At 40.4% G+C, this 12,157-nt stretch overlaps 1 protein-coding gene across 1 annotated transcript; it reads left to right on the forward strand.

Annotated features, from left to right (window-relative positions):
• The first annotated feature begins 8,990 nt into the window (after positions 1–8,990).
• prok2 (prokineticin 2) lies at positions 8,991–11,742 on the forward strand. The gene is given in 4 exon segments (XM_050038851.1): positions 8,991–9,018; positions 9,021–9,226; positions 10,716–10,841; positions 11,137–11,742. Coding segments are annotated over 4 exon segments (486 nt in total). The 3' UTR covers positions 11,263–11,742.
• The last annotated feature ends 415 nt before the right edge of the window (positions 11,743–12,157 follow it).

Genomic DNA, 12,157 nt, shown 5'->3' on the forward strand with positions numbered 1-12,157 from the left:
CCTGCGCTGACAGTAGACCTGGTTTCAGCTGGCGAGCTTTTAGCGGACCTTCGGCGAAGCCTTTTGGCACGAAACTGTCACTGCGCCAAGCTGGATCTGTCGACACCTCCCCCTGCTGCGCCGCCACACCCATCTCAGCGCACCTCGGTCTGCCAAACTACCAAACTGAATGAGCCTCGGGTTGCGCTGCTTGAAACTAGCTCTGCGCGGGGTTCGCCATCCTGCGCCACCCTGCGCTGTGCCGGGAAACTAGAGCCCATAGAGTCCTGAAAACTTAAAAGAAATTAAGCGGTGAAGCCACCGACCAAGTCATGTTTCGGTCACATTGTTAAAACTTATAAGAGACTCAGTCCATATCTTTGGGCTCAGACATGAGCAATACAAATCCACACAGAAAACACCAAAGCTGAGTTTTACTGCTGGAACAGTCTCAGTGATGTGTAATTATTGTGCTGTGGACTATTTGGTGACACTTTTAGTGTAATGGGAGCTACCATGTGTCAAAGGCAAATGTCCATTCATGTTTAATCATGTGTGTGTTTTTTATGTGACTGCCTCACACTGAAATGGTTAGACTGTGAGATCTATCAAACAGAATCAGCACAACACGATCCAAACATTATCATCAGGATTATAATTAAATGTTGCATAAATGCACATCATTACACAGCAATGTCAAAGAGGAAAATACTGTGAATTGATTACGGGGAAATATTTTGCCATCACTCATACACTGGCCAAAATTAAGCTGTAATAGTTGAGTATCAATATTGATAATTGTGGTTTACTAGGTCCTGATGATTCAGCTTTTAAAAGCTTTTTCATAAGAGCTCCAGCTTGTCTCAACTTTGCTTCACACTACATCCTTGTTGGAAAGAAAAATAGCATCGTGTGAGTGGTTGGAGAACTACATTAATTTAACTCGCACCTAAGTGGCAACCTCCAGTGCTAAAAAATGAAGCCAAATCAGAGGTGCCAGAAACTGGCCAATTGAAAGGCCACTTGAGGCTGGCGCCTGTCAATCCATGAATACACCCATGTTAATACACCCATCTTTACAGCAGAAATAAACATGTTTACAGCCTGGTACAAAAACACTTTTGGTCTCTGTAGCTAATTTCCCCCTTCGTGGCATCTCTATACAGAGTGAATTTTGTTGTAACTCAACGGTTTACATAAGGCTTAAAGTTACTCATACTTAAGAGCGGGACATTTTCATTACAAGCCCCTTTTGCACTGCCTGTTGAATGCAAAACTTTCCCATAACCGCTCTGTATAAAAGGTACAATGCTGCAATGGGGGTGACAGAGTTGTCTCGCCTCTGAGCCAGGAACAGAGGTAGTAACGGCATCAAAATGATGTCTTTATAAATGGGACAGCTGGTAGGACAGGATCATGGGTGGCATGGGTGTGACGTTTTGACAGCATGTAATGTATGCGACCCACCGTGGGAGATTTAAAAAGCAGCTGCTAGCAGTACGCAGCTAACTCAAAAAAAAGGAACAATAAAAGAAAATGTCCGCAAATTGGGAATACAATGAGGTCCAGGAGCTCCTTACCCTCCAAGCAGAGGACGAGATCAGTCACCAAGTTACGGACTAGTAAATGATTGTTATTGACATTGTAATGCAATTGTTATAATTTATAAAGCGCTGCCGACATATATGTCATACGTCACACTTGAGGCCCATGCTGTTGTGCTACACATCACGCCTGTCATGCCATTTTTGATTCTGTGATGCTGACATGCCATCAAAAATCACACACCTGAGTCATTTGGTTCTGTATAAAAATGCAAAGGCGGTGTGAAGACAGGACTTTGTAGAGGCCCTATATTGCAATCTCTGTGTAAAAAGGACTACAGTCTATGACTCAGATCCACCCCTTAACCCTCCACGGCTCCACCCTCTTATCCAAATTTGGTTATTCTGGATCAAAAAACCACATCACAGTGGCTACGTCCATGATTTTTATACAGTCTGTGGTTGCACCCCACAAACAGTTCTTATGTAGAGATTAGTTAAACTTATAACCTCCGGGTGCAGCTGTTAGCTAACTGAATTAACTGACTAATATTGGCTTTTTATATATGACTTGTTGAGAGTGAAGGTAAAAGAAGTGTGACCTAGAGACCATCTTGTGATGGCATCACTCCAGCTGCAATACAGTGATCCACAACTTAAAATGAATGTGGGCAGGGGCGTAAAGTGGCAGGGGAGGGGGGCAATGGCCCCTTTCCTAACTCCCAACTCCTACCCCCTACGCTTTCCCCCATCTACTTCCAGTGTCCTTGCTCAGACCAAAGGTGACTTTAAACTCAGCCTTCATTTTGATCTCAACCACACACCTGCTAAGTCTCGTGACTGCAGCTTTGGACCACATTCTGCCACGATGACACACACACACACACACTGACTCACAAGGTGAAAACAATACCAACACTGCCATGGATGGTAAATATGGTCAACACATCTGAGCTGACTCTCGATAAAATGCTGTTTAATAACAGTGTAAACTGGATTTGGCAGATTTTAACAATATTTCACAAAATAAATAAAACCTACCTCAAATGACAGTGTTACTACCCTAATAACATTAGAATAAATGACCTAATAATGTCAGCTGGTTTAGCTGAAATGGTTCATTTTATTCTCAACCACTTGAATACAGATGACTCTGAAACATTTCTTTATGTATGAATATATGAATTAAAAGAAAGTCAAACCCAGACACACAAAAGATTGGCTGTTAAGTTTTGTCTATCTCCTGCCCTACAAAAGTCTCTGTACTTAAAGCGTATGTCAAAGTGGAATTTGTAGAAGAGTGAGCTGTTCTGACAGAAAGACTTTAAATTACTGTTAGACTGTCACGAAGCTGTAAGGCAGGAATAGATGATGGCCATGAGAGAAAGCCTTTGTGGAAGGAGCGCACTAAGGCAAGGACATCCCAAAGAATGGATTAGCTACGACCTTGTGTGGTGATGGAAGACAGTAGTGATTTTTTTTCTTTTCAAATATGATGGAAAGCAAATGACAGGTGTTGCACTCCATGTAAATGGAATGTGGATGTCATGAGTACATGTCATTGAGACAGACATCATGCTTACATGAGCAAGAGGTGATGAGATCCAGCAGGAAAACTTTGTCTATAATATGGTGAACAATTAAATGAGAGGAAACTTTCATTCCAAAATGCCACTTTGGTTTAGCTAAACTTCCAAGCACACAGTGTCTTGCAAAATGGCGTCAATATTGAACTTCACAACCTCGGCTGAGTGATTCAAAAATAATTTTCCCACACACAATCTTCAGCCGTCCTTGTGTCCTTCAGTTTTTGTACATCCAGTCCTCAGCTGCTATTTCAACAGCCAAGGACAGAATTCATGCTCTGCCAGTATGCTATTGTATGAAAGACTAATAAGCGGGGAGCAAGGCGAGGTAAGGCAGGCAGCCTGCGAGTCACTTTGAGAGAATGTTAATTTGAAGATACTGGCAAGACGATGCTACTTCTGAAAGAAAAGCAAATTATAATTCATATTTCATCACTGTGGTTTACCTTATAAGTCCTTGGGGTGTTTTTTCTTTCCTTTTTCAATCAATTCAATTTCAATTTTATTTATAAAGCCCAATATCACAAATCACAATTTGCCTCACAGNTGGGGTCTAAGAGACACGTTGATGATTTTGCAACTCCTTTATATATGTTCCCATACAGTAAGGGTTTATATAGTATAAAAAAGGCATAGATAATATGCTCAGCCATTCTCCTGCCTAATCTCTTCTCTGGAATTGACCCAGCAGGTGGGGGCCGCGGCATTACCCGCAGTCAGCCAACATGAGACCTTGTACAAGATGATCATGTAATAGAGAGAGAAAAAACAGCAGATTATATGCAAGTGAGGGATGCTGGCATGTTGTGTGACACAAAATGAGGGAGGAGGCCTGCTGGGAGCATGATGCGGCAGCAGCAGCAGCAGCAACATTATGTCATCTGAGGGGCTGATCCTCTGATGACATGCCCTGGCAGAAAGAATGTGATGTTTGCCACAACCCCATAATCTAGTGGCATGTGTTCCTCTCACATGTTGATGGACGTGGAGCAAATGAGATTGGAGATGGTAGAGAAGGATGGAATCAGAGGATGAGCACTGGCTGTACTGAAGTCTGAAATCCATGTCTCTACATTTCTATTGGTGATGCTTTATCCACCTGCAGTATGCTGGTAATGGTAAGCACTTGTCATGCCTCCCTTCCTTCAGTAGATCATAACCATTAGGCGAGGATGTCAAGCCTGTCCGTCAGCCAAACACTGCCTAAAGATGACACAACACCACAAAGGGTTGTCCTCCACTCCATGTCTCTCATTACTTAACATGTAACCTGACATTATCAGTGTTTAGGAATGACTGCCATCATTCTGTGATTCACTGTGAAAATAAACTTGGTAAACTGGTAATAAGAGACTTTTGTAATTTTAGATGATCATATTCTGAATAAATTGGGAGTAATTAGAGAAGCATATGAAAAAGGGCATCTAGAGATATAATCAAATCATGTCACAGAGGCAAATAATGATTAGTTCTGTCTCCTGGCAACAGTTAAAAAAAAGTTAAATAACCTTGGCTACAAAAAAAGTTTCATACTAGCAATCACTTGAGGCAATAAACCAAATGTAATTTAACTGATGTGCAGCTTCACTTCAAACCAGATGGAGCCAGGCTCTCTGTTTTAAAGGATTACTTCACCTGCAAAATGACCATCTGCATATCAATTACTCACTCAGTGTTACCTTGAATTGATAACAAATAGCTTTGGTTTTCTCGCATGCCTCTAACATGAATGGAGAATCCAAAATAGACAAATATGGTTCATAAAATGAAGTAAATGGGGGCCACGTTTAACAACAGTAAAACTATATCAAGATATCCATTAACAAACTGGGCACATGCACAGGCACACTCAGGGCGCACTTGCTGTTGGTGGAAGTGTACCTTGGCACAGTACACAGATTGGTGTTCGGTCCACTTGGAAACGTGGTCTTGAGTATGGTTCATGTGTACTCTGGTATGGTATGCATCAGGTGTGAACACAAACTGTACCAAGTCGGAGCTCTGGTGAAAGTGGGAAGCAGAGAGCTCTGCGCCTGACAGCAGAGGCTCCGCCTCTGGCCAGATGCAGAGTAAGCCAGGATGATATAGACGCGGATGCTTCCGGTCTCCTCTCTGTCAGCTCCACTAAATTTGTGCTTGTGTATATTTTGCAAGTCTTGGTGGTGTTTTTTGGTTAACTTTGGACAGCCTTGGCGTGTGGCTGCGAGTCGCTCATCAGGATGAGGAAATCAACTCACCAGTCTGTAAAGTCTTCTCCTCCCAACTTCTTCTCGCTAGCCACCAGCTATCCAGGTCAAGGTTTTCAAATGTAAACATCAGTAAACACTGAGTAATTAACTGGTGGACAGGATATCAGGAACTGTGATATCCTCTGATTCACCAAAACCTTTCTAAATCCTAGACAGCGCCATTTAACCAGGTGACTCTTTTTCTATAAGTTTAAATGCACCACAATCTTGCCACATTCAAGTCTAAATTAAAAATTCTTCTCTTCTCCTCGGTCTTTGAATGATTTAATATCTCTAATGTACTTTTATTTCCCTCGTTGAATTTGGAGCAATTTATTAATACGCTGTTAGCAAGCATTACTGCTCTATTTCTTTAATCATTTCCTATTTCATTTTCTTTTATTTACTTCATTTTATTCTATTAAACCTCTTTTTTTCCTTGGAATTGCCTGTGTGTTTCAACAGTGCTCTACACAGAAACCAAACTTTCTTCACCCTGCATGATTTCCATATATTAATTGAGATGAAGGGTATTTATGGGTTACTGTTGAATGCTTTATTCTTGTCGTTCTGTGTGACTCAGTCGTCAGTGTCACTCTGTGAGCTGTGATGAAGTCAGATATAACTCAGAAGTATTGATTTGCCATGCCAGTCAGATGGATACCAAGTGCCACTGCTGTGAAACACATTGACTTCAGGCGATAGCACTACTTTTTCTTCACTACAGTAATCTGAGGTTTCTCCACAGGTTCCTAACTCATCATCATAGTCATCATCATTATCATCATCATCTGTATACGTTTGCTATCTTTTTCCATGTCGGGGTGTTAATTTGTCTTTTGCCACTAATCATCTTTAATTGTCATCATTAAATCTGACTGAAAAAGACCATTAAAATTTGGTTGTGTGAGAGGTTTCACAGAGGATCTGTGATTTCAAATTGTGATGACTGTGACTATGACAACTTTTCCCTGGTGAATTACTTAAAAGAGTGACTGATTATCAAATTGGTTGACATATAATCTTCTGTCAAGTTTTAGGGGAGGGTAAGTATGTGATCAGCACTATACAATATAATGTAATGTGGCCCTGAGAGCTCAACAGATAAAAAAAAACAAAACAAAAAAAACCCCACATGCAACACAAGAAAAATAGAAAAAAAAAAAACATCACAGCATTTAGAAAACATCTTCACCAATTACTAACGTTAGCCTTTTGCTTATGATTAGCCTGGCATATCAGATGATCTGACGAAAAACAGACAATTGATAAAACAGGCTAACCTTGTGTTAGCTGGCTAACGCTAATGCTAGCTTAGCAGCAAATATCTGCAATAATATCTGAATCATGATACAATGTTAAAATAAACAAAAAAGATGAAAGCCATGGCAACAACCCAACCCGAGTGTTTCACCTCGCCCTGCCCTATTGTGCTGCGACTGGCTAGTATTTAACATGTTGATGCTATGACCATGTCAGATATGGTCAGGTTTAGGGCAGCACAGTAGAACAATCTTGGGGAAAGGATATATATTGCATTAACTCATCTATGTGCATCACTTTTTTGGTGTCCCCAAAAAATAGTGTCCGTTTTGAGCTTCCTCCAGTGCTTTTTCTAATGCTGCGCATGTGTCATCAAAAAGTGCTCTTGTGCGCTGTCAAGTTGGTGAAGCTGTTTCTTTATTTGCTTGTGATGTGTCTGTTTGCATGTGTTTTCTGAATTTGCAGTGCATTAAGCCCTCAGGGCCGCCATAATAATGGGTTGATGTAGTTTATCTCGGTAATGACAATAGCCCTTTTTACACAAAGAACTCGATATAGGGCCGTTATGAAGTCCCTTCATTGTGCTGCCTTTGCTTTTCTTAAGCCTCCTACAGACTGTGAGATTTTAAGTTTAGTGCAAGCTACACTGTGTGACATGGATCTAATAAACTTGGGTACAACATCAAGTCTGATGTATGCAGACTGTACAGTGACAGTGTCTACTGAATCGCAGGCTACGATGGAGGGTGCAATAACTTCCCATACTGAGTGCACAAGTTGCTCATGTTATTACTACTCCAACTTTGAGGGTCACATTATTAAACAACCTAAAGCTTTGTGGGCACTATATACTGCAGCATGTATGTGTGTGTGCAACTCAGCCACCATTTCCTTCTATGTTTCGTCCCTCTTTACGTGATCATGGTAAGAGCTGGAGGACACATCATACAGGCGAGGCCTCTGCTGCCACAACTCCACAAGGTTTTCTTCTTTGCTGTAATCCCACACATTTATTTTGTGTTTTGCTTCCACGGTCAGCTGCTGTCCATCTGTTTGTTTGGATTTGGTCTTTGACCTGGTCATTTCATGCTGCATTTCTATTGGTTGGTTAGTGGATGAAGGTCATAACAGCAGTCACACAGTGAGTTGGTCATCCCAAATTTCTGACACTGTCAGAATTTATTCCCAGGATGTCTTTGACCGCAAGACATTGGCCACCCTTGAACCTCTCTCACTGTGCAACGTAGGACCACAACCAAAGATACTACCATGTTTCTGTCATGTCGGTCATATTTGTGTGGGACAGCCCAAAATCACACAGTGTATTCTGGGCTTTACACAGAACCAAACAGCGGGGGCATCATGCCGCCCCACTGTGTGATTTTAGACAGCATGCCAGCATCCCAGAAGAAAAAGAGGCATGACAGGTGTGACATGTAACACAACAGCGTCAGCCTCTGTGTCATATAACACAGACGTCAGCAGTGCTTTATAAACAATAGCAATGGCATATTATAGCAATAACAATCATTTACCATCTCTGTTATATGGTGGCTGACCTTGCCCTCTGCTCGGAGAGTAAGGAGCTCCTGGACCTCGCTGTTTCACCACTTTGTGAACATTTTCGGCCACTGTTCTTCTTCTTTGAGTTAGCTGCTAACTGCTTTTTAAATCTGCTGGCAGTGTGTGGCACACATAACATATCATAAATATGTCACACTCATCCTGTCCATGTTCCCAACCTGCCCTCAGTCCTTGTTGGCGCGGTTAGAACCTCCACTGGCAGCTTAAAGGTGAGACAACTCTGTCCCCCAATTTTGCAGTGGTACTTTTTTAAAGAACCATGAGTTGAAATTACAGCGCAACATTCCCACCCTGAACAGGCAGTGTAAAAGGAGCTATGAGACTTCTCCATGCGTCTCCTAGTGTTACAGTATATTTATCTAGTAAATGTACCATTGTTGTAGCTCAGAACTGAAATCAGTAATTATGGTTTGAGATAAAAAGTGGCCTGTACCATTCAGATATTTTTTAGTTTCAGGAGAGCAGTGGCCTCAGAAATGCTTTCATTGTTGAGAACACTATTGAGAGTAGGTTTCGAAGGATGCATTCAAAACTGTGGCCTTGGAATCTAAAAAGGTGAGCGGGGGAAAAAGATGAATATAACTGAATGCAACACAGAATCGTCTGCACTAATCTTGAGGTTTAGCAAATTTAAGTGTAAAATAAGCTTTGTCCCTTATAACAATCTGTTTTAAAGCAAAAGAGCATTTTCAGAACATGAAAGGCGAGGGCATTGTCATGTTAAAATTTACCTTGGTCTTTGTTTTGCTTTTTTTTTTTTTTTTTTGTGAAGTGATGCTGGTGTGAGTGACTCACTGAGTGTCTGAATGGCGGGCTGGGTTTATAAACCTCTGCCAGCCCTCAACACATGAGTTTGAAGACCACTTGTCTCTTCGATCTGTCACGTATGCACATGCGGCAAGGTCCAACAGCCTCAGCATCCTTACTTTTCACCCTGGAGGGCACCGCAGCCCAGAGACAGCTCTTCATCATGAGGTCCTTCTTTCTACTACTCTTCTTCCTGTTGTTGGTGTCCCATGGATCCTCAGCAGTCATCACAGGGGTAAGTGGGAGCAAACAGTTTGATACCTCACGGGGCTTTGGGAGGCTCTCGGTGTGGACAATGTTGCTGATGTGAACTGCTTAACATTTTTGTGGGGTCTAAAAGGCAAAATAAAAAAGAAAACTTACCATCAATTATTACCATGAAGAATGGAGACATTTTCAACACTTCAAATGGAAGATACTTAAACTCTTTAACACAAAAGAAATTACAACATTCTAGTAAACAACTGAATTTCATTAATAAATAAATGAAGTAACACTGCAGGACTAAGAGAATGCTTTGTATGTGTGCTTGTATCATGCTTATTTATGCTTATACTTTTTATGCTTTATTGTAACATCTGTCCTTTGATGAAAATATTGGCAAATAATTATTTAAGTATTTTAGTCTTGCTGTGTTTTTTAAGGTTAACTCAGCATTCGGGGTTTTAAAAATATCTTATGCTAAAAATGAGACATTTTACAACATTATGTAAAAAAAAAAATCTTTTTGAGGATACTAAAAATGATTTTTAAAAAAGTGAAATAAATAAGTTTCAGAGATGCCACACATACAGTCTGTGATCAGCTTTTTTGATATTCTAAAAGCGTGAAGGGCTGTTGATGATAAGTGCAGTATGTCTATCAGTTTATCTAAAAATATATGTGTCAGTTCCTAACAACCCACTCGTGAAGTTGCAGAGTTATTCTTTGAATTATTTCCTCTTTCCAAATCAGGATTTCCATAATTCCATCAGCATAAATCATGGCCATAACCTGTTAATAAAACAGCCATGTGAAACGAGCGAGGAGCGTGCAGCCGTAAAACTGAAAGTGATTTCATCCACGTCTGTCACATGAAATCACTTCTGTTCCTCTTCATTGTGTTCCCCTCGTCTCCTCCAAAGTGAGAACTGTCACTCAGCTTCTCATCCGCACACTCACAACAATAAATCACTGCCAATCCCGAGGTGTTTTTGTTGAGGTATGATATGACTAATGGTGTAATAACACTATGTCATTAGCATAATATACTGTTAAGGTAACAGCAGTTTGCAGTTTGATCACACTTCAGCTGCAAATACATTTCTCACCTATCTAAAAGCTCACGACCACATCCTGCATTTTCCTGCTAAGATAATAATTAGCATATAATTGTGTTTAATTACATCACATAACATTACACACACCGGTATGTATTATATCTTTACATACATAATTACCAGTTACACCTTCCCTTTGATTAACATAACATAAAGCTGATGTTAACAGATAGTGTTAACAGATAGTGACAGTCATTAAATTAATACATGTAATGAGGAAAGATTATTAAGGAATTATGCTAACTAGTGCACATTAATTATTAGCTGGTAATTATTATTACAGATTTAAATGTAGGTCGAAATTGACTTAATGTAATGCACAAGTCTTAAATCACAGCATCTAAACTCTGTGTCTGTGTCTGTGTGTGTGTGCGTGTGTGTGTGCGTGTGTGCACCTGATCGCAGGCCTGTGAGAGGGATTCTCAGTGCGGAGGAGGGATGTGCTGTGCGGTGAGTTTGTGGATCCGCAGCCTGCGTATGTGCACGCCCATGGGACAAGAAGGAGACGACTGTCACCCCATGAGCCACAAGGTGAGACAGATGTATTGTCACCTCGTCTGTGAGGTGTCACATGTCATTGATTTGTCTCCGCGCAGTGGTGTCATGGCAGCGATGCTTTTGTGTGATCACTCTCAAAGCACCTCGACCCACACTTTCCCACACAGGACAGGAGGCCGGGAAAACAACATCGAAGAAGCAGTTAATAAGAACTACACTTCCTAAGTCTTGTGTCTCTGACATTTCACCACCTTCCACTGTTCACCCATTATGCCCGATGAAATTGAAATGAATCTCACACCAAAGATGTCTCCCTTTCTGCTTCCAGGTTCCTTTCAATGGGAAAAGACTGCACCATACTTGCCCCTGCCTGCCCAACCTGTCGTGTATCACTATAGATGAAGGGAGATCCAAATGTCTTTCACCATACAAGTATCCAGATTACTACCTCTGAGGACCAGCTTACACTTTCTGCTACATACACTGCACTTTTTTGTTTTTAATTTATTTTGAATAAAGAGATATATTTATTAATGTGTCTTCTTTGTGGTTCAGGTTAAGATTAAACTAGGGCTGGGCAAGATATCAATATTATATCGTTATTTTGAAATGAGACATAGATATCGTCTCAGATTTTGGAGTCATAATATCAAAAGTGTTTCCTGGTTTTAAAGGCTGCATTACAGTAAAGAGATGTAATTTTATGGACTCACCAGACTGTCCTAGCCGCTCTATTATTTGCCTTATATCCATATAACTGGTGATTGTTAGTGAAAATCACATTATGTATTTTGCTGTGAAAACACCAATAGATCTTTAAAGTTCTCCACATTGCCCAGCCCTAAATTAAACTGTATATTTAAAGGAAAATGCTCCCTTGGATTTTTAGAAGCAATAAAATATTTAACATAATGGCGGGCTGCTGCTGTTGCTCCCTGCTGTCACTGATGAGAGTTGTTTTGCGAATATTACAAGACTGCTTCATATTCTCTAACTAAACATTTTGCTATTTTGAATGTTTGTTTTTTTACCTCTGTACGTCAAATGTTTATTTATATATTGTATATTTGTTAGTACATTTTAAAATACATAGATATTTTGCATTGTGTGAAATGCAGACTCTTACTAGTGATAATCCAAATTGCACAAAAACATATACACATATACAGTGGTGTGAAAAAGTGTTTGCCCCCTTCCTGATTTCTTACTTTTTTGCATGTTTTCCACACTTAAATGTTTCAGATCATCAAACAAATTTAAACATTAGTCAAAGATAACACAAGTAAAAAAAAAATGCAGTTTTTAAATGAAGGGTTTTATTAATGAGGAAGAAAAAAATCCAAAGCTAC

The sequence above is a fragment of the Epinephelus moara genome, chromosome 24, assembly GCF_006386435.1.
Source record: "Epinephelus moara isolate mb chromosome 24, YSFRI_EMoa_1.0, whole genome shotgun sequence".
NCBI lineage: Eukaryota > Metazoa > Chordata > Actinopteri > Perciformes > Serranidae > Epinephelus > Epinephelus moara.